Genomic DNA, 24,776 nt, shown 5'->3' on the forward strand with positions numbered 1-24,776 from the left:
AGGATATAAAAATCGACAAGGAGTACGGAAGAAAAGAACGCTCAGGACGACATCGTTCGCCAAGGGGGCGTTCAGCGCCGAAGCCCGACGGCGTGCAGCTTCTGCCAGCAACCGTTCGAGCTCAACTCCGGAGCCCCTCCATCGTCCCCATGAAGTCGTCGGCACGTAAGCTCGGACACCCCAGCCTCTGATGTATAATCATAATCATGTATAAATATTGAATATATCTGTTTGTTTAAACTGAGCCATACGGTGTCTCTTTGCCTCTCCGTCCCGTGTGGACCTGCGCATTATGGGGGGGGGGGGCGTCACACCATCGTAGTCGGTCAGCACACGTGTGTGCTTAGCGTGTAGCAGGGGAAACTGACACGTTTTTCCACGCTTCTCGGCAGGGTTAAACAATTTATTCATTCTAAACATGAATTAAAAGTGACACGTATTACCCGCTGAGACTCAATAATATTCTGTTGCTCACATTGATACGATTTTATGCGCACGAACAAATACAGTCGGCTTTAAATGTGCCGCGCACTCTTGTGACCGATGCTTGTGAACGAGTCTCTGCACATGAAGCACCGCTGCCCCCCCTCCTGGTGGACAGCGCGCGTATTGTCTCTGTCTAAAATCCCGTCACGAAGACGCCTCCCAGGTATCCTCGTTTTGAGAGGCAGTGTTCACCGGCGGCCGTCGGTGTGGTGGCGGCCAGCAGGTCCAGGTACACGTCGGGTGCCGACGGGCTCCGCAGGTGAGCGTCGGGGTCCGGCCGCCGAAGCTGCTCGGCTTTCAGCTGGCTCTGCCGCTTCCACTTGGTCCTGGCCAGCGGGGAAAAAACAAAAACAGGCGGAGCGCTGTATTCATTGCGATAAATGAAGTTCACGAGGGTGAACGCTTGGTGGGCGAGTTGGTGTCAAAAAGGTTAGCGAAGCCGCGCTTTTAACCAGTGTTACAACAAACGAAGTTCTGTCGGTCCTACAGTCGCTGTAAAATAGTGAAAGTAAGGACACTGAAAACCTCCAAATATTGCCAGCGAAGTAGACATCCCACATACTTGCTCCGATATTAGAATACATAATAAACTTGGCATTTTCCTCAGGAACTTTCCCGAAAAAGCTACAGATTGCCAAGATTACTTAATTTTTAAAGGAGGAGACTAAAATAATTTCTACCGACCTATATCGATCTTGCCAGTATTTTTTCGAAATGTTTTGAAAAATTCTACAAGTGCGCATTACAAGCTTTATTAACAAACACAGTCATATCAGCTTCCAAGTTTGGTTTTTTTCAGGAAAATCAACAGAAACAGCGTTATTAACCATGAAGGAAATTATATTAGAGTCAGTTGAAGAAAAAGAACTAACTCTCGGGGTTCTCGTGGATTTTTCCAAAGCATTCGGCTTCATAAATCACAAAATATTATTCCTTAAACTTGAGCACTATAGATTTCGCGGCACATTCCTTCAGCTTTTAATAACATATTTAAAGCACCGCCAGCAGCGTGTTGTAATTCACAATTCTTCATCGCACTTTAAATCCATTCATTTTAGCGTGCCGCAAGGAAGTATTCTTGGAGCTACACTGTTCAAAATCTTTATTAACGACATTGTGAACATTGACAACAGCGCTAATTGTACAATATATGCAAATGACGTCAGCATATTTTTAGGGATAAATAATTAGTGACTTGACATTAAACGCTGATGAAATTCTGCGCAAATTGGTCGACCGGAGTACTGAATGTTTATTGAAAATTAACGCTACCTAAACTAAAGCTGTACTTTTTAGACTTAAGAACAAACCACTAGAACATTTACCTACACTAACGCATGGTTCTTAAAGCACTGAAATAAAGGCGTCAGTAATGTGTCTAGGTGTGACACTGCAGTGCAGTCTTTCATGGGACATACACACCAAAAACCTGCTTAAAAAACTTGCAAAATGCACAGGTATGTTATACAAAGCCCGCTCTTTACTACCTATGAGTGTCAGACATTTAGTTTATAATGCACTATTGCTATGTAACCTTTCATATTGTCATCTGGTTTGGGGTACAACAACATGGTCAGATACATATAGGTTACAGAAAATACAGAAAAAGGTCCTTCGTATCACTGAAAATGCCCCGTTTACAGCTCACACTGAACCTCTTCTCGCATCATTAAAAGTAACTCCAATTAATAACCTATGTAATTTATTGCTAAATAAACGATCTGAAAGAAAACAGAAAAATCATGACGCATTCTTTGATGGCACAGCTAACTTACGGTCCAAAGCTAATTACTACCCAACACGTGTTGTGTTGCGTGGTTCATGCGAAGGAGCAGACAAGTTTCCAGAGGCGAATCGGCGTTTATTGCCACATGTTCGTCGGTGCGTGGCTGGTCGAGATAAGCCCCCGCGCAGGTTGCGGCGCACGCCTTTTATTCGTTCTGCGGACCTGCGCATTAACGACTGCGGCGATAGGCAGTACACCATATCCTTCCCCTTTTATATTGGCTAATTTAACAAGCTGAACTCCAGCTTGATATCTTTCCGCTGGTCGACGGTCTCTAGTCGGGTAGCGTCTTGTACCCGCCGTCTGGATCTCTTGCGAAGCGGCAGGAACACTGGTGGTAGCAGCGGAGGATGTCACTGGGTCGACGCTTGGTGGAAGCGCCAGCAACTCGTATCCATCCTGGTCAGATGCCTCGCGGTCCGAATCCGTGGTCCGCGCGGGCAGTTGGTCCTTGTGACGACGCCAGGTGAAACTGCCACGGGGTGTAGACAAAGGGCCGGACTGCCCCACAACAACACCAGGGACTCAAGTTTGGTCTGCCTCGACAATTGTGCGCCATCACTTGATCACCGACTGCTATGTCACGATCACGACGTGGGCGAGCCACGGATTGCTTGAACTGATTATATGCAACCCTTCCTGCCACCGCTGGCTTGACAACATCGAATCGATTTCGCAGCCGTCGTACTAGTAACAAGTTTGCTGGTGATTCAGTTGTTGTCGCATGAGGCGAGTTGCGATAGGTAAGCAAAAACTTGTCAAGCCTTAGATGTAATGTGTCCGCTCCGCTAGATTTACGAAGAGCGTTTTTGAGGGTCTGAATAAAACGCTCTGCAAGCCCGTTTGAGCTGGGACCATACGGCACTATAAGCACGTGACGACAACCCAATTCTTTTACAAAAAGGATTGAACTCTTCGGAAGTGAACTGCGGGCCGTTATCAGTGACAATGGTTTCTGGGAAACCAAACCGCGCGAGCAGCTCTCTCAATTTGTTTTGGTTTCGTTTATGAGGGTTTAACATCCCAAAGCGACTCAGGCTATGAGGGACGCCGTAGTGGAGGGCTCCGGAAATTTCGACCACCTGGGGTTCTTTAACGTGCACTGACATCGCACAGTACACGGGCCTCTAGAATTTCGCCTGCATCGAAATTCGACCGCCGCGGCCGGGATCGAACCCGCGTCTTTCGGGCCAGCAGCCGAGCGCCATAACCACTCAGCCACCGCGGCGGCCTAGCTCTCTCAATTTGTCAACTGGAGTATCCGATGTAGTCGAGCGCATAAAAAACACTTCCGACCACTTCAAGTGCGCGTCCACGACTACAAGAAACATTGCGTGCAAGAAGGGGCCAGCGAAATCTATATGTACGCGCTGCCATGGTGCTGTCGGCCAAGACCAAGGATGCAGGGGAGGTTTTCACGGCTCGCAACGTTGTTCTTGATCACTTACGCAGGCCTTGACACGATGCTCGAAGTCCGTCTGGATGGACGGCCACCACATGTAACTGGGCGCCAATTGCTTGCTGCGCACGTTGCCTGGGCGCCCTTCGTGGAGTTCGTCCAGCATCAAGTTGCGCAGCTTTGCCGCCACGATCACTTGCATCCCGAACATGATGCAGCCTTGGTGAACTGTGAGCTCGTTGCGTCTGTCAAAAAAAGGCTTGAAATCTTTTTCAGTGACAGACGCCGGCCACGCCACATTTATGAAATATACCACTATACAAAGCAACGGGTCCCGAGCCGTTCGAGCAATGTCCTGGTATGCAACTGGCATTGATTGGAACCGCAAAGAATAAAAAGTTTCCCCTTTCTTGTGCTTCGCCCTTCACCATTGATAGCTACTTCCTGTTTTTAGGGGCTGGAGCCTTGAGGAGTGCGTCAACCTTCTCCGTCGTTGCCGAGATGCCCTGTGCGCTGATTCTGTGTCCGAAGTAGCGAATGTCCTGCAGGAAAATCGAACACTTTTCTTTCTTGACATGAACGCCTATTTCAAGAAGTCGTTTAAACACAGCTTTCAGACTGATGAAATGCTCTTCGTCATTTTTACCAGCCACCAGAATGTCGTCTAGGTAGCAGCAAACCCCGTGTAAGCCCTTCAGTATGGTGTCAATTATTCTTTGGAAAATCCCAAGTGCGGAAGAAATTCCAAACGCGAGTCGATTAACAGCAAACAATCATTTCTGCGTATTCAAGTGAGATAGTGTTTTGACGACTCACACACGACCACTTGCTGATAGGCCCGGTTGAGATCTATCTTCGAGAAATGCTTACCTCCCGACAAGGCTGTGAACAGGGCGTCCACCTTCGGCAATGGGTAGCGGTCGACATCAAGGCAGGGGTTAACGGTCGTCTTGTAGTCGCCGCAAATCTGTATGCTGCAATCTTGCTTGATTACGGGTACTGCAGGCGTAGCGTATTCTGACGTCGTAACCACCGATATAATTCCCAGTTGTTCCATTTTAGCCAGTTCGGAGTCGGAAGCTTTTTGCAACGCGAACGGAACATCCCTGGATTTTAGGAATCTCGGCTTCATATCCGGTTTAAGAAAAAGTTCCGCGCGGTCTTCCATTATCGTGCCTAACTCGTCTTTGAAAGGGGGTTGGTACTTCGCCACCAGTGCGTGAAGCATCTTTTTCCAGATTTTCCCCATTCCATCCGGATGGCGTGGAGCCACTCCCGGCGCCCAGTAGAGGTGGTCCATTGTGGTCTACAAAGTAGAGTGAAAGAATTGCAGAATGGTCGCCGTGCTGCACGTCGACCGAAGAGAGTCCCTGTGGTCGCACCAGCGCTCCTGTGTAGGCACGAAGTTTAACTGTAGTAGGCTTCAGAAAAGCCGAAATAAAGAGCTGACGGAACTGCGTCTTTGACATGACGGAAACAGCCGCTTCCGTGTCCAGCTCCATGTTCAAGACGGCGTCGATGGTCATCCGTACGGGGACAGGGTCGCGCTGAGCTGCCGACATGCCGTTTAGACTGAGGGTCGAAGCTTTCCGCGACACAACCGTCAGCATCTTTACATTCTTTTTCATCTGATTTTTCTTAGAAAAAGTCTTACCACTGCTTTGGCAGGCTCTCTGGATATGCCCTTTTTGTGTTGCAACTGAAACAGGTTGCGTCCAAGTGAGGGCATGCTTCACTCCTGTGTTTTGGCGAACCACAGCGAAAGCAGCTTTTGCATGTTTTCTGCGACTCAGCTTGCACCTTGTGCACATCGCCGACTGCGGCGTCGGTGCCGCGTGCCTCGACATCACTCTTCTTAGCCGCTTCCATTGCAAGAGCCCGCTCCACCTCTTTCTGGAACGTAAGCTTGCTATCTTCCGTGAAAACCACTCGCTGAATGTCTTCTCTTAGCAGGCCGCACACGAAGCGGTCCCGAGGGCACTCGTCAAGGGCGCTTCCGAACTCGCACGTTGGCGACAGTTTAAGGCAACATAACTAGATAAGGACTCGCCTTCTCGTTGACACCTCCGGTGAAACTTGGCCCGTTCTCCAATGACGGACGGCTTTGGGGACAGGTGTTCGCTCAAAACTTTCTTGAGGTGTCCGAAACTCTTCGTAGAGGGCAGTTCTGCAGCAGTTAATGACTTCAACAAACCGTAGGTCTTCGGACCGATAATGCTCATGAAGGCGTGTACCTTGTCGCCGTCGGGCGCTCGGTTGACGGTCAGGAAGGACATAAGCCGCTCTTCGCATGAAGCTCAATCGCTGGCGGACTCGTCGGAGAGTTCCAGCTGGCCCAGTCGCCCAGCGAAGTGCGTCACTGCTGCCTCGGCCCCAGTCATGACGACAGTCACAGGCTCCGCACACTGCAAGAAGACAGTCTTCTCCACCGAGTGAATTTCGGAAACACTTGCCTTCCAAACGGAAGAACGACGTCTTCAAATCCCATCTTCGTCGCCAGTTGTATTATTATGTGGTTCATGCGAAGGAGCAGACAGGTTTCCAGGGGCGAAGCGACGTTTATTGCCACATGTTCGTCGGTGCGTGGCTGGTCGAGATAAGCCCGTGCGCAGGTTGCGGCGCACGCTTTTTATTCGTTCTGCGCGCCTGCGCATTAACGACTGCGGCGATAGGCCGGACACCACAACACGTAACAACGACGTCCGGTATGTGCCATCCTTTCTTGCTAATTACGGTCGTCAAAAGCTCCGACATATAATTCCAACTCTTCTTAATCGGCGCAATGAGCCCTGACGACCTAATGATACGGTTTTGTTTTCTTGCTGCAAGTTTTCTCCTTCATTCTTCCTGTTTCATTTCTCATTGTTATTCTTCGTTTTGCATTCTTAAGTGTTCCTGAGCGTTTCGTGTTAATTCTGCCGACTTCGCTTATATATTATTGCAAGAGGATGTTCACAAATTTTTTATTGAATATGATGTTTACCTATGCACTGTAGTCTTTTTTTTAATTGTTCTATCCGTGTGTGGTATTTGTATTTGCAGTGTACATTTTAACACACTAACAAAGACAAAGGAGCGTGAGGCAACAGCAGCTGGCACCACGACACGGCGTCTGGAAACGGACGGGAAACCGGCGCAGCAGCACGGCTCGCCTGGCGTGACGTTAGATCATGGGGAGTGCTAACTGTGCAGACACGATCACGTTTAAATCCCACTTGTACCTGCACGGTGGTCGCAGCCGAACTTGTAGAACGACGACAAAGAAAGGAATGAACAGACAGGCAAGGACTAAGCTGCTGTTCGTGCCTCCCTTTGCCCTCGTTCTACAAATTCCGCTGCGACCACCCTGAATAATGAAGCAGCTACCCGCACCCTTTTAACGCCCATTTATTCATCGTCGATACCTCTCATGCATTGCCAATGGTGATAATCACGGTCTTATGTTGGGAGAGAGACGCAGCTTCGCGAAGAATGGGGTGACTACTCTGTTTTTCTCAACGCCAGCGCCGTCGAGAGAGAGAGAGAGAGAGAGAGAGAGAGGAAGAAAGAATAAACGGAATTTCAGTTTTAGCCCCCCGTCCGGGTCGTTTCAGTACATTGTGGAATCTGTCGCTGAACTAGTTGGTGCATAGCGAAAAGACAGCGACAGCCAACAAAGAAACAACCCCCAGAGAAGCGTGCAAGCCACCACAGCCTCGCACCGTGAGCTCTTCTCAGGGTGTTGCTCCCTTATTGTCTGCTGCTGTCTGTTCAGTTCTGTGGCCGTATGCTAGATCTTGCTTTGCAGGTTACCAACGCTCTGGACAAAAGCCTGAAGAAGGGGGATGCTGGATTGGGTTTGGGGAGCGAGCTGCTCACCGAGGCAGGTAGAATGATGAGTTGCATGTATTGCGCTGAGAGTATTTGTGCGGGATTCCTGGTCCGTGGGAAATTCTTGCATAGTGTGCAAAAGATGGGAAATCTCTGCAGTGGTGCAGGCATAGGGATTGGGTGCCTGGTGAAGTAGGCAAAGTAGGCGGGCTCTAGTTTGTGGGAAACTGTAAAGTGTTGAGACAGCTTCTGTAGCTGAGTGTGTTAAAGGAGCCCTAAAATAGGTTAATGAGTAGATTCTAATGCGACCGATCTGCACATATGTCCTTTGTGAGCATTAGAGTCTAATTTGAAATCTCGGCGTGGAACCAATAATTTCCAAATAATTTCTTTAATTTGCTGCCTGTAACCGGTTAGGACGACACCCGACAGCGCGGCCATAGACGCCGCTCCCGCTGTTATATAAATTGAGGAATCTGAGCGCAAGTGGGAGGGACGGGACGAAGCGGGGTGGCATGCTGTCCCGAGCTGTTTTCTTTCTTCCTTTTTTGGCGAGTCAGCGTGCATGAGTTGAAGCGGGAAAAGCAGCATCATATTTAATCGCCCACATATTCGGTGTTAATGAAGACATCTGAAATATTTTTGCGATGACAACTCATTGAAAAACAATGGCGTACTTTTGCTAATCTGAGTAGACATTTCCTTATTTGGTTTATTGAAGTTTCGGCCAATACAGTTTTGCCATGAAGTCGAGGCAAGAGTGACATACAAATCCCCTGATTGGGTCTTGGGCACCTTAGTTAACACGTGAAACACAACGTCAGCAGGCACGCAGCAGCAAGAAATAGTGGCCTTCAGGCCACAAATGATTACGTATTTGTACATATTATAACCATAAGCAGCAACAGATGGAAGCGACCAGTTGCATATGCAAACAATTTCTGATACAGTAAATACGATTAGACAACTGGAATGGAACAGAAATAACATCTCCCGTATGAAATTTATCGCTTTTAATGAAGATGAACAAGGAGGATGGTTGATCTACTATAGGGTAAAACCATATCGTGGTCATTCCAAATCAACTCACTTTGGGAGCTGATAGTGAGCTGTGTGTTGTAAACACGTAACCAATGTTTAACCTAATTAGAAACACCTTAGGCATACTGTATGTCACACCAGTTTAGCTAGACTAAGAGGCAGCTATCGCTGAATTCAGCCATATATATATAATGTGTGTGTGTGTGTGTGTGTGTGTGTGTGTGTGTGTGTGTGTGTGTGTGTGTGTGTGTGTGTGTGTGTGTGTGTGTGTGTGTGTGTGTGTGTGCGTGTGTGTGTGTGTGTGTGTGTGTGTGTGTGTGTGTGTGTGTGTGTGTGTGTGTGTGTGTGTGTGTGAGAAGGAAGCCAAGTCACCGGTGCATAGGTGTTGGTTCTATATTTTTTCAGTTTGTAGTGCTGATCAATGGGAGAATATTGCTTCGATTAATTTGTGCTTTTAAAGCAGCAGAAAAACAACCATGCCGCGGGTGGTATCCGAACCCACGACCTCCGAATATCGCGTCCGGTGCTCTACCAACTGAGCTACGGCGACGGCTGTGCAATCTGTTGCTCTCGTGGGTATCTGTGTTTGGCGTGTAAGCGAACCTTGAGAGTGTTTCACCAGCGCCACCCTCGACATAGCGGCGGACGTAGCACGTCCTGTATTAGCGCGAGTGTGACGTCGGACGCCATCTAACGGCGAGGGCGGAAACTGTGCGAGAACCCTCTCATGCTACCTATGGCATCAAGACTGCCAGGACCGAGACACTCGTTAATCTATTAGCGGACAAGGCAAAGGAAATAAGGGGCTGGTTTGACAAATATGCAGGAACCCAAAAGTCACCGAAACCAAGGTGCATAGGGGAATGTTTCTATTTTTTTTAATTTGTAGTGCTGATCCCCAATGGGAGAATAATACTTCGATTGATCTGTGGCTGAAAGGAAACTACTTGTAAAGCAGCATAAAAAACAACCTTGCCGCCGGTGGGATCCGAACCCACGACCTCCGACTATATATATATATATATATATATATATATATATATATATATTGCCACACTGCGAGCGCCGCCATGCGGCCGAGCGGCATGACTGGGCTCGTGTGGGAGCGAAGAAGAGGACGTTCCCGTTCGAACGCGCGCTGCTGGGTTTTCTGGCCTTCGGATTAACAAAAGCCCTTTTTTTTCGTGCCGCCCTACGTTTGTCGGCGACATTTTGGTGGAGGTGCTGGGTATCGTTCCATGAACGCTCACCCCGAGGGCAACTCTGACGCTGATCAGCGACGCTTGGACACAACACCCGTCCATAAAGCGAGCCGCCGCCTGCGAGGCCTACAACCCGAGTTCGGCCAACTGACAGCGCCGGTAAAGGCCATGACATCCAACGCGGCTAGCCAGACAAGTCAGCACTCCGGGAGTGCCCCGCCATTTGTCCTTCACGCACCTCGATCGCCGCCACCGTTCCACGGGGACAGGTTCGAGGACGTCGAAGACTGGTTGGCCAGCCTTGACCGAGTGGCGAGTTTCAATGAGTGGGACGGCGAGCGCAAGCTGCGCAACGTCTACTTTGCGCTGCAGGACTCGGCCAAAACGTGGTTTGAGAACCACGAAGCTTCCTTTATCACCTGGGGGGCTTTTCGTCGAGAGCTGCTAGCGACATTTACCAGCAGCGAAAGAAAAGAGAAAGCGGAAATCGCCCTGCGCTCGAGATCACAGCAGCCGAACGAGGGCGTCGCGATGTTCATCGAGGACATGACGCAACTGTTCAACCGGGCCGACCCTGCTATGCCCGAAGCCCAGAAGGTACGACACTTAATGCGTGGCGTAAAAGAGCAGCTGTTTGCCGGACTGGTCCGTGACCCGCCACGAACAGTGTCCGACTTCACCAAGGAGGCAATGGGTATCGAGCGCTCTTTACAGGAACGGGGCGCCCACTTCGGACGTCAGGCTACTGTAGCAGCCTCTTCCCAGTCCCAGTACACGCCTACGTCGCTGCCCGCCGCGGACCTTCGGGAACTTGTAAGAAGCCTGGTGCGCGAGGAACTGGCGAAACTTCGCTTTGAAGCTCCGCAGGTCAGCGTCGCTGCCATTACGGACGTGGTCCGCGAAGAAATCCGACGAGTTGTGCAGCCACCCCCAGCTCCACACCCGGCGCCCTCCGTTATGACGTACAGCGAGGCGCTACGAAGTCCCGGGCCAGCGATGCGAGCCTTTTCCCCCATCGCTCCTGTGCAATACCTGCAGGAGCCAATCGCAACAGCACCCTCCGTGCGGCAGGAGTTCAGGCCCCCCGTGAGCAAAGCGCACGTTTGGCGTACGCCAAACAATCGGCCGCTCTGTTACCACTGCGGAGAGCCTGGCCATATCCTTCGCCATTGCCCCTACCGCAGGATGGGTTTAAGGGGGTTGTCACCTGACGCACCTCGACCACGCTACGGTGAAAGACCACGGGATATCGAACAGTACTTGGCTGAAAACGTGCAATTCGACCTCGCAGCGACGCCAGTCCCGATCGCCGTCCCCAATGCGGTTCTCTTCGCCCGGCCGCCCGTCATCCTCTGGCCAGTTCAGAGGTACGTCCCCACGCCGGGAAAACTGAAGACGGCGTCCTCTGGGGGTAGGACCGCCGCTGCCGCAGACAGTGAACAGCCTCCATCCGACGATTTTATGCGACGACCCCACCCGCCGACCTTAAAGACGATCCCACCGCCGACCTCACCGACAACCTCAGCGACGACCCCATCGACGACGGCACCAAAAACCTCGCCGACAAATTGTCAAACAATTGCTTCCGCCGCCGAAATTCTTGTTGCCGCCGATGGCTATGACGTATCTCCACTCGTCGATACCGGAGCCGACTTTTCTGTCATGAGTAATAACCTAGCCGCAACCCTCAGAAAGGTTCTAACACCTTGGAATGGGCCGCAGATACGCACAGCTGGTTGCCATGTGATAACGCCGGTTGGCGTCTGCACCAGCCGTATAAAGATCCGCGGTGCAACTTTCACAGGCTCCTTCGCCGTGCTACGAGAGTGCTCTAAAGAACTGATTCTCGGCATGGACTTCCTTAAAGAGTATGGGGCGGTCATCAACCTGCATGAGCAATTGGTATCGTTTTCGACACAGCGAGCCGTTGATACCGACCCCGAGCCGCACAGAGCACCATTACGCATCTCTGATGACCACACAACGATACCGCCGAGAGCAAGCAAGTTTGTCACAGTCCAGTGTGATACCAGCTCCGGTACTCGGGGCATTGCCGAAGCGAATATGTCGCTGCTACTGTCTCGGCAAGTTTGCGTTGCTCGCGCCTTTGTCGACCTTGTGCACGCGCGTACCACGCTCTTAGTGACAAACTTTAGTTGTGAACCCCAACATTTGACGAAAAACACGGTGATTGCCCATTTTGAAGAACTTGGCGAACATGCCGGCCAATGTGCCTTATCAACAACGGCTCCCGAAATAGCCGAACAGGACACTGCAACAGCCATTAGGACCTACGTGAACCCTGACCTTCTGACCAATCAGAAACGCCGCGTGGAAAGCCTTATTGACTCTTTCCGCGACTGTTTTGCATCAACATCCAAGGTTCGCCAGACGCCAATAACTAAGCACCGTATTATCGTCGACAGTGACCAGAGACCGCTATGTCAGCGTCCTTATCGTGTTTCGTCGAAGGAGCGCGATGCTATCCGCCGCCAAGTTGCCGAAATGCTCCACGACGACGTCATACAACCATCGACGAGCCCCTGGGCGTCACCTGTTGTCCTCGTCGCAAAGAAGGACGGCAGCCTACGGTTCTGTGTAGATTATAGACGCCTCAATAACGTTACCAAAAAAGATGTCTATCCACTGCCGCGCATTGATGACTCATTAGACCGCCTCCGTCATGCTACCTACTTTTCGTCACTCGACCTTCGTAGCGGTTATTGGCAAATCGAGGTCGACGAACGTGACCGAGAAAAGACCGCCTTCGTTACTCCTGACGGACTGTACGAATTTAAGGTGCTTCCTTTCGGCTTGTGTTCAGCCCCTGCGACGTTCCAACGTATGATGGACACCGTATTAACTGACCTGAAGTGGCAGTCCTGCCTTGTCTATCTCGACGACGTCGTGATTTTCTCCGACACGTTCGAGGAGCACCTGAAACGTTTGCGTGCCGTCTTCGAAGCAATTCGTTCTGCGGGTCTGTCTCTCAAGCCTGAAAAGTGCCACTTCGCATTTCGGGAGCTCAAGTTTCTTGGCCACATTGTGAGCGCTCAGGGCGTTAGCCCCGACCCAGAAAAGACCGCCGCCGTTGCTGCATTTCCCCAGCCAACAGATAAACGAAGCTTGCGGCGTTTCCTGGGGCTTTGCGCCTATTATCGGAGGTTCGTTCAAAACTTCTCCAAGCTCGCAGAGCCGCTGACTCGCCTGACAAAAGACTCTGAACCCTTTTTCTGGGGCCAAGATCAGGAAAAAGCTTTCATAGAGCTTAAGGCCCGCCTCCAATCTACGCCTATCCTTGCCCACTTCGACGAGCAGGCCGACACGGAACTGCACACAGATGCCAGCAATGTGGGCCTCGGTGCGGTGATTTTGCAGTGGCAAGACGGTGTGGAACGCGTGAGCGCATACGCAAGTCGCACTTTGTCCCGTTCCGAAGTGAATTATTCCACAACGGAAAAGAAGTGTCTCGCTGTTGTGTGGGCAATCACAAAATTTCGCCCATACCTGTACGGCCGCCCGTTTCGAGTCGTCAGCGATCATCACTCCTTGTGCTGGCTTGCGAACCTCAAAGATCCATCGGGGCGACTTGCACGGTGGAGCCTTCGGTTGCAAGAGTTCGACGTCACCATCGTGTATAAGTCGGGTCGGCAACATAGCGATGCAGACTGTCTCTCCCGAGCTCCTCTTCCGTGCCCACCAGATGAGTCCGACGACGATTCTGCTTTATTCGGCGCTGTCACCACATCCGACCTTGCCCACCACCAGAGGGCCGACTGCGAACTGCTGCCTCTAATCGAGTACCTCGAAGGAACCGCTCTGTCCCCGCCCAGACTCTTCTCTCGCGGACTTTCGTCGTATTGCTTAATAGATGGAGTCCTCTACAAGAAAAACTACGGCCCGACCGAAACTGCGTATCTCCTCGTTGTCCCAACCGCACTTCGTCAGGAAGTTCTCGCTGCATGCCACGACGACATTTCTTCTGGCCACCTCGGTTTTTCCAGAACATTGGGACGCCTCCGCCACAAGTACTACTGGCCACGGCTTGCTGCGGTCGTCCAACGCTACGTTCGAACCTGCCGTGAGTGTCAACGACGGAAGCTACCACCGACAAAACCGGCCGGCCTTCTGAAGCCAATTGATCCACCGCAAATCCCATTCCAACAAGTCGGCATGGACTTACTGGGCCCATTCCCGGTGTCCTCCATGGGAAACAGGTATATTGTTGTTGCCACGGACTACCTAAGCCGCTATTGTGAAACCAAGGCTCTTCCCCGTGGCACCGCGGCTGAAATTGCACAGTTCTTTGTTCACCACATCGTGCTTCGCCACGGCGCCCCCGTGGTTGTATTAACTGACCGGGGAACCGCGTTTACGTCGGCTCTTACACACGAGGTCCTCCGTCTTAGTGGCACCAGTCATAGAAAAACTACTGCTTACCATCCTCAAACGAATGGACTTACTGAGAGGCTGAACAAGACCATCACAGATATGATGTCTATGTATGTCGACGCTGACCATCGCAACTGGGACGAAATACTTCCCTACATCACGTTTGCGTACAACACCGCCCTCCAAGAAACGACGCGCTTCACCCCCTTCCGTTTGGTGTATGGCCGAGATGCCCTGACCATGCTTGACGCCATGCTGCTCCCGGATTGTACCCCCTCGTCTGCCCCAGGCGCTGACCAATTCGTTCGCGATGCAGAAGCCGCTCGCCACCTTGCTCGACAACGCATTCGCCACCAGCAGACATCTGACGCCCGGCGTTACAACCTCCGCCACAGGGAGGTGATTTACCAACCCGGCGAGCACGTCTGGGTATGGAGCCCTATACGTGTGCGCGGTCGCTCTGAAAAGCTTCTGCGGCGCTACTTCGGTCCCTATGAGGTGCTACGTCAACTCAGCGATGTGAACTATGAAGTGTACCCGCAAGGAGTTGTCCGGTCTTCTCGCCCGCCCAAGTCTGAAGTCGTCCACGTGTCCCGCATGAAACCGTATTACGCCCGTTAGCCCCTCCCGGAGTTCACATTCAGTGCTGCCGCCACACGCCATCGCACTTTCGGTGTCTCCACCCTCTTTATCCCCCTTGCCGGAGGCATCGAGGCGATGCCTCTTGAAAGGAGGGGGGCAATGCCACACTGCGAGCGCCGCCATGCGGCCGAGCGGCATGACTGGGCTCGTGTGGGAGCGAAGAAGAGGAAGTTCCCGTTCGAACGCGCGCTGCTGGGTTTTCTGGCCTTCGGATCAACAAAAGCCCTTTCTTTTCGTGCCGCCCTACGTTTGTCGGCGACAATATATATATATATATATATATATATATATATATATATATATATATATATATATATATATATATATGTGTGTGTGTGTGTGTGTGTGTGTGTGTGTGTGTGTGTGTGTGTGTGTGTGTGTGTGTGTGTGTGTGTGTGTACGTGCAAAGTAGACTAGGCCGCCGCGGTGGCAGTTCTATGGAACACTCCGAAGCTCGAGCGCCGAACGCTCGGTCGCTCGTGCGTGCTCTGGACTGAACGCGGTCTCTGTTCTGTGCCTGGACGGTTCGGCTGGTTGTTCGTGACGCTGTACTTATTACTGTGCTGTGCTCTGATTACTGTGGTGTGCTGTGGTGTGCTGTGTGTGCTGTATTAGTAGTGTGCTGTGTTCTTATTACAAGTGGGGGAGGTGCCAACGATCCCCCCCACTGGAGCTTCGCACCCGCGCATTGACTACCACCTCTGCAATGCCTGCGACCGTCACCCAAACCGCTTCACCGCTTCCGTCGGCTGTCTTCTGTTCCGGCGCCACGCGGCAGCGTGACCCGACCATTTTCAGCGGCACAGATGACACGGATGTGGAGGATTGGTTGGCCTCCTATGAACGCGTAAGCGCATACAACAAGTGGGACGATAGCGTCAAGCTCACCTTAGTTATCTTTTATCTGAGCGACGTAGCCAATCTCTGGTTTCGAAACCACGAGGCTGACATCTCAAGCTGGGCAGCTCTAAAAACCAGTCTGACAGAAGTCTTTGGCCGTCCCGCCGTGCGAAAGCTTCGCGCCGAGCAACGCTTGCGAAGTCGGGCCCAGCAAGCCGGTGAAAACTTCACCAGTTATATAGAAGATGTCATCGACCTCTGCAAGCGTGTCAACCCTTCTATGAGCGAGGCCGACAAGATCAGACACATTATGAAAGGCATTGATGATGATGCCTTCCAGATGCTCGTCGCCAAAGATCCCCAGACTGTCTCCGGTGTCATCGGCTACTGCCAAAGCTTCGATGAGCTGCGCAAACAACGCCTTTCTACCCGGCGTGCAGGCTTACAGGAGGCCGCACTTTGCAGCTTAGCTCTGCCAGGGGACGGGGCTCTGGACCAACAGTCGCTCCTCCAGAGCATCCAGCAGTTTGTACGTGAGGAAGTCGCACGCCAACTATCTTTGTCTACCTGCCGCCTACGCCTGCGCCGTCGCTCACTCCCAACCTACAGCGTGTTATTGAGCAGCAGGTCGCTGAAGTCCTGCCACCTCCTTCTCAGCCACCCCTGATCGCGGCTCCTCTTACGTACGCCGATGCCGTGGTGCGGTCGCGGCCCTCACCTGCTGCCCCTGTCTACAGGCCACCTACCCGGCAGTTAGAACCCCAGCGACCTGCAACACCACCTTACCGTCCGGTTGCCCGCCCCCGTTCACAGCCGCAGCCACTCAACCCCTGGCGCACACAAGACAACCGCCCTATTTGCTACGCCTGTGGCGTCGCTGGTCACGTTGCTCGTTTGTGTCGCAGTCGTGACCACCGTCCCTACGATTATAGGCGTGAGCCGACGTACGACCTTCCGTCGTCGTCCTCGCCTGCGTCACACATGCCGCCTCCGGATTCTTGTTCTCCTAGTTGCCATCCCCGCTACCACCGCTCGCCGTCTCCTGGCCGTCGTTCCCGTTCCCCAATGCTCCGTCGCCAACCCGCCGTCCACGCGGAAAACTAACCACCGCAGTTCCGGAGGCAAGAACTGCGTCACCAGCGGCTCACTCAAGACCTGTTTCTGCGCCTGCCAATATTATTACCGTTTTCGTTGAAGGAGTCGCCGTCGAAGCACTTGCTGACACTGGCGTAGCCGTTTCGGTTCTCAGTAACACCCTCTGTCGCAGACTCAAAAAAGTGACGACGCCCCTTCCTCCCGTTTCTCTCCGGACGGCCAGCGCTCAGGACATTCGACCGTTAGCCGCCTGCATCGCCCGCCTGCTCATCGGGAACGTTCCCTACACAATCTAGTGCATCGTCCTCGCCCGCTCCTCTCACGACGTTATCCCTGGCTGGGACTTCCTCTCCTCACATCACGCCGTTATTGATTGCGCCCGTGCTCAGCTTGACTTGTCGCCCTACAGTGACGCCGCCTTGGACGTAACCGGTGCTGCTGCCGCTACTGTGGTCGTCTCAGAGGACAAAGACGTTCCACTTTTCTCTTCAGTGCTGGTGCCTCTTTCTTGTGCTGCGCTCTCAGATGCAACAGTGACTTATACCCCCTCTTTACGATGCGCTGACCAGAAGTCTGTTTTGCTGCCTCATGCTGTGCTGACAATTGTTCGTGGCTCCAGCGCTATTTATGTGGCCAACCCGTTCTCCTGCCGTACCACTTTACTCCGTGGCCAATCGCTTGGTAGCGTTGCCGTTCTCGATCCCGCCCCCGCATACCCCCTCGTCGATAGCGCGGCCGGCCTTCACGTCAGCGCCATTACGCCTGTTCCCATCACGAATCAGTCGTCTGTAGATATTTTTCACCGTTCCGTCGACGCCGCCCTGACGTCTACCCAACGAGACCAGCTTATAGCCGTTCTGCAGCGTTTTCAAGCTTCGTTTGACTACCAGCAACCTTCCTTGGACCGCACCACCACCGTTACTCACTGTATTGACACTGGAACCCATGCCCCTTTGCGCCAACGTCCGTACCGCGTGTCAGCCGCTGAGCGCAGCATCATTGACGCCCAGGTGACCGACATGCTCCAGCGTCACGTGATACAACCGTCGCACAGCCCGTGGGCATCGCCAGTAGTTCTGGTCAAGAAAAAAGACGGTTCCATCCGTTTCTGCGTGGACTACCATCGTCTGAATAAGATTACACGCAAGGACGTTTACCCTCTCCCCCGTATCGACGATGCCCTTGACTGCCTGCAGGGCTCTGAGTTCTTTTCTTCATTGGACTTGCGCTCCGGTTACTGGCAGGTGACGATGGCGGAAGCCGATCGCCCAAAATCCGCATTCGTCACACCCGACGGGCTCTATGAATTTATGTCATGCCTTTCGGCCTCTGCACTGCACCCGCCACATTCGAGCGCATGATGGACAACATACTCCGAGGACTCAAATGGCACGCATGCCTTTGTTATCTAGACGACGTTGTAATCTTTTCCCCGGACTTTCCGTCTCACCTCCAGCGCCTCGAGACTGTTCTTCGCTGCCTGGCCGACGCTGGCCTGCAACTTAATTTGAAAAAGTGCCGCTTCGGAGCTCGGCAGCTCACCATTCTCGGTCATGTCGTATCGAAGGATGGCGTTCTCCCGGACCCGGCCAAGTTGCGAGCTGTGGCCGAATTTCCAAAGCCCACTTCTGTAAAAGACCTCCGCAGCTTCGTCGACCTCTGCTCCTACTTCCGCCGCTTTGTCCGCAATTTTGCCACTATCGTCGACTCCCTGAACAAGCTCCTTTCCACCCACGACCTTTCGGCCTGGTCGCCAGCCTGTGATGAAGCGTTTACGACACTCCGTCGCCTCCTCACCACTCCACCAATTCTGCGTCACTTCGACACTCGTTCTCCGACGGAACTCCACACCGATGCCAGTGGCGTCGGCCTCGGTGCCGTACTCGCTCAACGCAAGCAAGGCTTTGACGAATACGTTGTCGCTTACGCTAGCCGGACACTCACAAAAGCTGAAGGCAACTATTCTGTCACCGAGAAGGAGTGTTTAGCCATCCTTTGGGCGATTGTCAAATTTCGCCCCTACCTGTATGGGCGCCCTTTTGACGTTGTCACCGATCACCACGCCCTCTGCTGGCTGTCCTCTTTGAAAGATCCCTCTGGCCGACTGGCGCGATGGGCTCTGTGACTCCAAGAGTACGAAATTCGCCTTATCTATTGTTCCGGTCGCAAACATGCCGATGCTGATGCCCTCTCACGTTCCCCTGTAACATCTGAGGCAGCGCCTTGTATATCCGCCCTGTCTTCTTTCAAGTTTGAGTTCGCTGATATTTCTTCCGAGCAACGCAAAGACCCGTGGATCACTTGCCTTTTTGATCTCCTATCTGGCCAATCGTCTCGACCTCCTTCCCGTGCTCTCCGTCGTCAGTCCCACCATTTCGCCATCCGAGACGAGCTCCTTTACCGCCGCAACTATCTCCCGGATGGTCGCAAGTGGCTTCTCATCATTCCGACACATCTGCGCTCCTTCATTTGCTCTTGCTACCACGATGACCCCCAGTGTGCCCATGCCGGATTCTTGAAGACTTTCACCCGTCTACGACAGCGGTACTACTGGCGTGGGATGGCCCGTTACGTCCGCCAGTTCGTTCAGTCCTGCACCACATGCCAGCGACGAAAACATCCACCTCGCCGACCCGCCGCTCCTATGCAGCCGCTGCCTTGCCCAGTACAGCCCTTCGAGCGTGTTGGCATCGACCTCTACGGCCCTCTTCCCAGCACATCAACCGGGAACCGCTGGATCATCGTTGCCGTCGACCACCTTACACGTTACGCTGAAACATCGCCTTTACCATCCGCTACAGCCCACGACATTGCATCCTTCATTCTCCATCGCATCATTCTTCGCCACGGTGCGCCCAAAGAGCTGCTCAGTGATAGAGGTCCGGCCTTCCTCTCAGAAGTTGTAGAAGCTCTCCTTCAGGAATGCAACGTTGTTCACCGCACCAGCTCCGCTTACCAGCCCCAGACAAATGGCATGGATGAGCGTTTTAATCGCACCCTCGGCGACATGCTGGCCATGTATGTTGCTTCCGACCATTGTAACTGGGACCGCGTTCTCCCTTTTGTCACATACGCTTATAACTCCGCTGCTCAAGCCACCACCGGATTCTCTCCGTACTTTCTCCTATACGGCCGTGAGCCATCTTGCACAATGGACACCATTCTACCTTACCGCCCTGATGCTTCCGAATTTACAACTCTATCTCAAGCCGCAACTTATGCCGAAGAATGCCGACAGCTTGCCCGATCCTTCACTTCTCACGCCCAGCAGCAGCAGAAAAGCACCCGTGATCCCCCTGCACTTCCTCCCGCTTACCTTCCTGGCTCTTTGGTCTGGCTCTGGGTACCCTCCTCAGGTCCCGACCGTTCCTCCAAACTTGTTAGCAAATACCAGGGACCCTACCGTATTCTTCAGCAGACATCCCCCGTCAATTACCTCATCGAACCGCTTACGCCATCCCCTGATCATCGCCGCCGAGGCCGCGAAATTGTCCACACGACCCGCTTCAAACCTTACTACGACCCCGCCGTCGTCACATCGCCCTAGGCCGCCAGGATGGCGCCCTTTCGCACGGGGGGAATTGTAAGACTGGACACGGGCTTTAGAATCTTCAAAGGCTGGCGCTCAACGAAGAAGACGACGAGAAGCGCCGAGCATTGCGAAGCTCGAGCGCCGAACACTCCGAAGCTCGAGCGCCGAACGCTCGGTCGCTCGTGCGTGCTCTGGACTGAACGCGGTCTCTGTTCTGTGCCTGGGCGGTTCGGCTGGTTGTTCGTGACGCTGTGCTTATTACTTTGCTGTGCTCTTATTACTGTGGTGTGCTGTGTGTGCTGTGTTCTTATTACAATATATATATATATATATATATATATATATATATATATATATATATATATATATATATATATATATATATATTAGCAGACAAGGTAAAGTATATGAGGGGCCCGTTTGACAAACTTATGAAGGGAGCCAACAGTCACGGAAACCAAGGTGCATAGGGGAACGTTATTTTTTTTTAATGGGTTGTGCATTATCAGTGGGTAATATTACTTAAATTACTCGCTTAAATCGCTTAAATTACTTATAAAGCAGCAGTAAAAACAACCATGCCGCCGGTGGGATCCGAACCCACGACCTCCGAATATAGCGTCCGGTTGTTTTTTCTGCTGCTTTATAAGTAATTTAAGCGATTTTTTAATCTAAGTAATACTATCCCACTGATAAAGCACAACCCATTAAAAAAAATAACGTTCCCCTATGCACCTTGGTTTCGGTGACTGTTGGCTCCCTTCATAAGTTTGTCAAACGGACCCCTCATTTACTTTACCTTGTCTGCTAATAGCTTAACGAGGGTCTCGGTGCTGGCAGTCTTGATGCCACAGGTTGCTTAAGAGGGCTCTCGCACAGTTTCTGCCCTCGCCGTTAGATGACGTTCCACGTCACGCTCGCGGCATTACAGGACGTGCTACGTCCGCCGCTCTGGTCGAGAGTGGCGCTGGTGAACACTCTCAAGGTTCGCGTACACCAAATAAACATAAATACCCACGAGAGCAGCAGATCGGACAGCCGTCGCCGTAGCTCAGTTGGTAAGAGCACCGGACGCGATATTCGGAGGTCGTGGGTTCGGATCCCACCGGAGGCATGGTTGTTTTTTCTGCTGCTTTATAAGTAATTTAAGCGATTTATTAATCTAAGTATTACTATCCCACTGATAAAGCACAACCCATTAAAAAAAATAACGTTCCCTATGCACCTTGGTTTCGGTGACTGTTGGCTCCCTTCAAAAGTTATATATATATATATATATATATATATATATATATATATATATATATATATATATATATATATATATATATATATATATATATATATATATATATATATATATATATATATATATGGAGCGAACATGGAGGGAACTTGCGCTGCGGATTTTGAGCGGCGCGCCGGCGCGGCGAAGCACCGCCGCTGTGCTTCATCACACGCGGCGGAAAACGGGCGGCTGCCGCCAGGATTTAGAAACGGCGCAATTCCATATGCTTAGTAAAATGCTGAAAAAAACAGCTTTGCATTTAAAGTTAAGCTATTATTTATTCAATGACGACAAAGAGGATGAATTATTCTTTGTGACCCCTTTCTGAACAAAAATAGTTAACCTGTTCGAACGTCCCACGCTTCCTGTCGTCAAACGACGCGTAGTGGTTAAGACTGGCAGGTTTGAAAATGCAGAATTCTCAAAATCTGGCGCGTTTCATCGCAAAAATTTTGAGCTGCGGGCATCTTCAGACAAAGTGAAATCTTCATGCGACTTCTGTTTGCCGTGAACGTGAGGCACAGTGTAGTGGCCACGACGAGTTCGTGGTGAAGCGAGAGGCCGCTTCCAACGTTGTTAGATAAGGACAGTTGGAAAACTTGTCCCCTGCCCCACTTCCATTGCTTTCATCTCAAACAGACGCGAGCGCCATCTCTAGGTTTTGACAGTACCAAGTTAGTTTTCTTGGTTTACTCCTCGCCGCCGCTACGGCCATTGTCTGCGCTTGGTCACATGGTCAGTTTGCTGCATAACTGGTCTACACAGGCTCGCGCATCGCATCGTCTGCGCCGAGCGCGGCTTCGGTACAAGAGGCCAGGATGCTTGGGGTTGAGCTTTTGTCTGTAGATCTCGGCCGAAACTTTAAGCACTTCTTTCCGCGGTCCCACGCGGGTAAAATTAGAGAAAGACGACTTGCCGCTTACCCCCCTTACCCCCTCGTAGTTTGTGTTCCTCGCGTGTGTAATATGCGGTTGTGCAAAGTAGGCTGTAAGCTTTCCTCTATTGATTAGATCACTAAAAGTTGAGTGTCTGTAAATAAAACCTGGCAAAAGCTTACAGACACTAAATGTTTTTCGTTCTTTTTTTTCGGCATACGCACTTTATTTTTTATTCAGCCACTTTGTTTTAATGCGTCGAGATGCAAATATAATCGTCATGGTGGTTGAAGCATTTTCTATAAGTGATCAATACTGGGAGCACGCTAGCTCTACTTCTTGAATCAGTACCTTATACGCATGTGATAAGCTGTTTTCCAACGCGTCTTCAACGTGCCCGGCTAAGGTTATGGTTATAAATGCTACTAAGCCGTCTTGTTTCATTATTACAACAGAGACGAAGGTGCAATTTACGTTTGTATTCATTATAAATACGTTTCTGGACGCACGCGAGTCACCGTCTGCTGACGCTCCTCAAGCTCGAAGTAGCAGACGACGCGCCCATCACAAAGCGACCACAGCGCCACCGCCTAGTCGGCACCCGTTTTGAGTCCGCTCAACGCCCGGCTGCCCTTATCTAAAAACGTTGAGCAATGATTTTAGATAACGTTGGATAAAACAAAGAAATCTAACGTGGCACTGTCAAAACCCTAGAAATGGCGCTCACGTCTCTTTGAAATGAAAGCGGCGACGGAAGTGGGGCCGTTTCCCGGGGGCAAGTTATAGGCAAGTTTTCCAACTGTCCTTATCTAAAAACGTTGGCCGCTTCGGCAGGCGCGGCCATGTTTGTAGAAGAGGGCGGAAGCCAGACGCGGCTGACTTCGCGGGCATCTCCTGTGAGCGAAAAAAAAGCTAATACATAAGAGATGGAAAGTTAGAAACTTTTGAATAGGACGTTTTGCGGACCGCCGTAAAACTTGCTCATTGGAATGTTTCGTCTATCTTCATTGCCTGCGAAGTTGGTTAATTAATCTCGATTAGTTATGTAATTCACAATAAAAATGGTATGACTTGCTCTATACAATACCCAGCAACATGCATTTGGTCGCGTCGTCTTAGAGGGCCGCGGCATATTTTTTAACCTAGCTAAAGTTAGCAGGGACAGCCTGTGTGTGTGTGTTGTATATATATATATATATATATATATATATATATATATATATATATATATATATATATTGCTACGGTTGTGCTTGTGCTTGGAACGCTCGTGCTTGGTGCGCTCGCGCTTGGAACGCGAAGAGGACGAAGTGCGTTTCTGCTGCTGGGCTTCGCGTGCCCGGTTGTTCGGCTGCGTGGCTGTAAGCTGTTTCCCTGTAAATATATTTTTCCCTTTTGGTGTGCACATCTTCACGTTACATTATTGGTGTGAGGTGCGGGGTACAGCCACAGCAAGCACGGAACTTCGCAGCGGTCGTCAGCTCGCCGGCTCTTCAACCATGACCAGCGAAGGGGCCGCTCCGTCGGCGTCCGCCAACCCGGCGTTCATCATTGCCCATCCGAGAGATCCTGGGACCTTCAACGGAACGGACGGCGTCGACGTGGAGGACTGGCTCGCAATGTACGAGCGCGTGAGCACACACAACAGGTGGGACCCGACCCTAAAGTTGGCCAACGTCATCTTCTACCTGACGGGCACTGCCAGGGTATGGTTCGAGACCCACGAGGATGAACTCACCAGCTGGGATCTCTGCAAGCGCAAGCTTTGTGACCTGTTTGGTAAGCCATTCGGGCGTCAGCTCGCTGCGAAGAAGGAGCTCGCATGCCGTGCACAAACGTCCACAGAGTCCTATGTATCATACATTCAGGACATATTAGCTCTCTGCATGAAAGTCGACGCCACTATGTCAGAGTGCGACAAAGTAGGTCACGTGCTCAAAGGCATCGCAGATGACGCCTTTAACCTTCTTGTATACAAGGACTGCGGAACGGTTGACGCAATCATCAAGGAATGCCGCCGGTTCGAACAAGCGAAGAGCCGCCGAATTTCTCCGCAGTTCACGCGGTTGCCGAATACGACTGCGACGTCGTCCTGTGTAGACTCGACTCCACCGAGCCGTCTGCCGACATCTGAGAGCCTGACACGACTTGTGCGCCAAGAAGTAGAGGCAATGTCCTCCGTTGCGTTTCATCCACCCGCAACAGACAGTACTCCAGCAGTATCCCTTATACAGGCTGTCGTTCGCAAAGAATTTGCCAATCTTGGGATTCAACCTGTTTGCTCAGTTAGTGCCCCATATGCTCGCCGCATGTCCCCGGAGCTCGGTTCTGAACGTGCATACTACCCTCGACGCAGCCGCAATCCAGATGAATGGAGAACACCAGATG

The 24,776-nt window shown here is 51.6% G+C and overlaps 1 protein-coding gene across 1 annotated transcript in view; it reads right to left on the reverse strand.

The window, feature by feature from the left end:
• Positions 1-619: 619 nt before the first annotated feature.
• LOC144098189 (homeobox protein SAX-1-like) overlaps positions 620-24,776 on the reverse strand; it is a 39,252-nt gene continuing 15,095 nt past the window's right edge. Inside the window, exon 2 of the mRNA XM_077630702.1 lies at positions 620-812. Within this exon, the coding sequence (XP_077486828.1) occupies positions 620-812 (193 nt within the window). The remainder of the gene's footprint in view (positions 813-24,776) is intronic.

This window comes from Amblyomma americanum, chromosome 7 (assembly GCF_052857255.1).
Source record: "Amblyomma americanum isolate KBUSLIRL-KWMA chromosome 7, ASM5285725v1, whole genome shotgun sequence".
NCBI classification, from domain to species: Eukaryota; Metazoa; Arthropoda; class Arachnida; order Ixodida; family Ixodidae; genus Amblyomma; species Amblyomma americanum.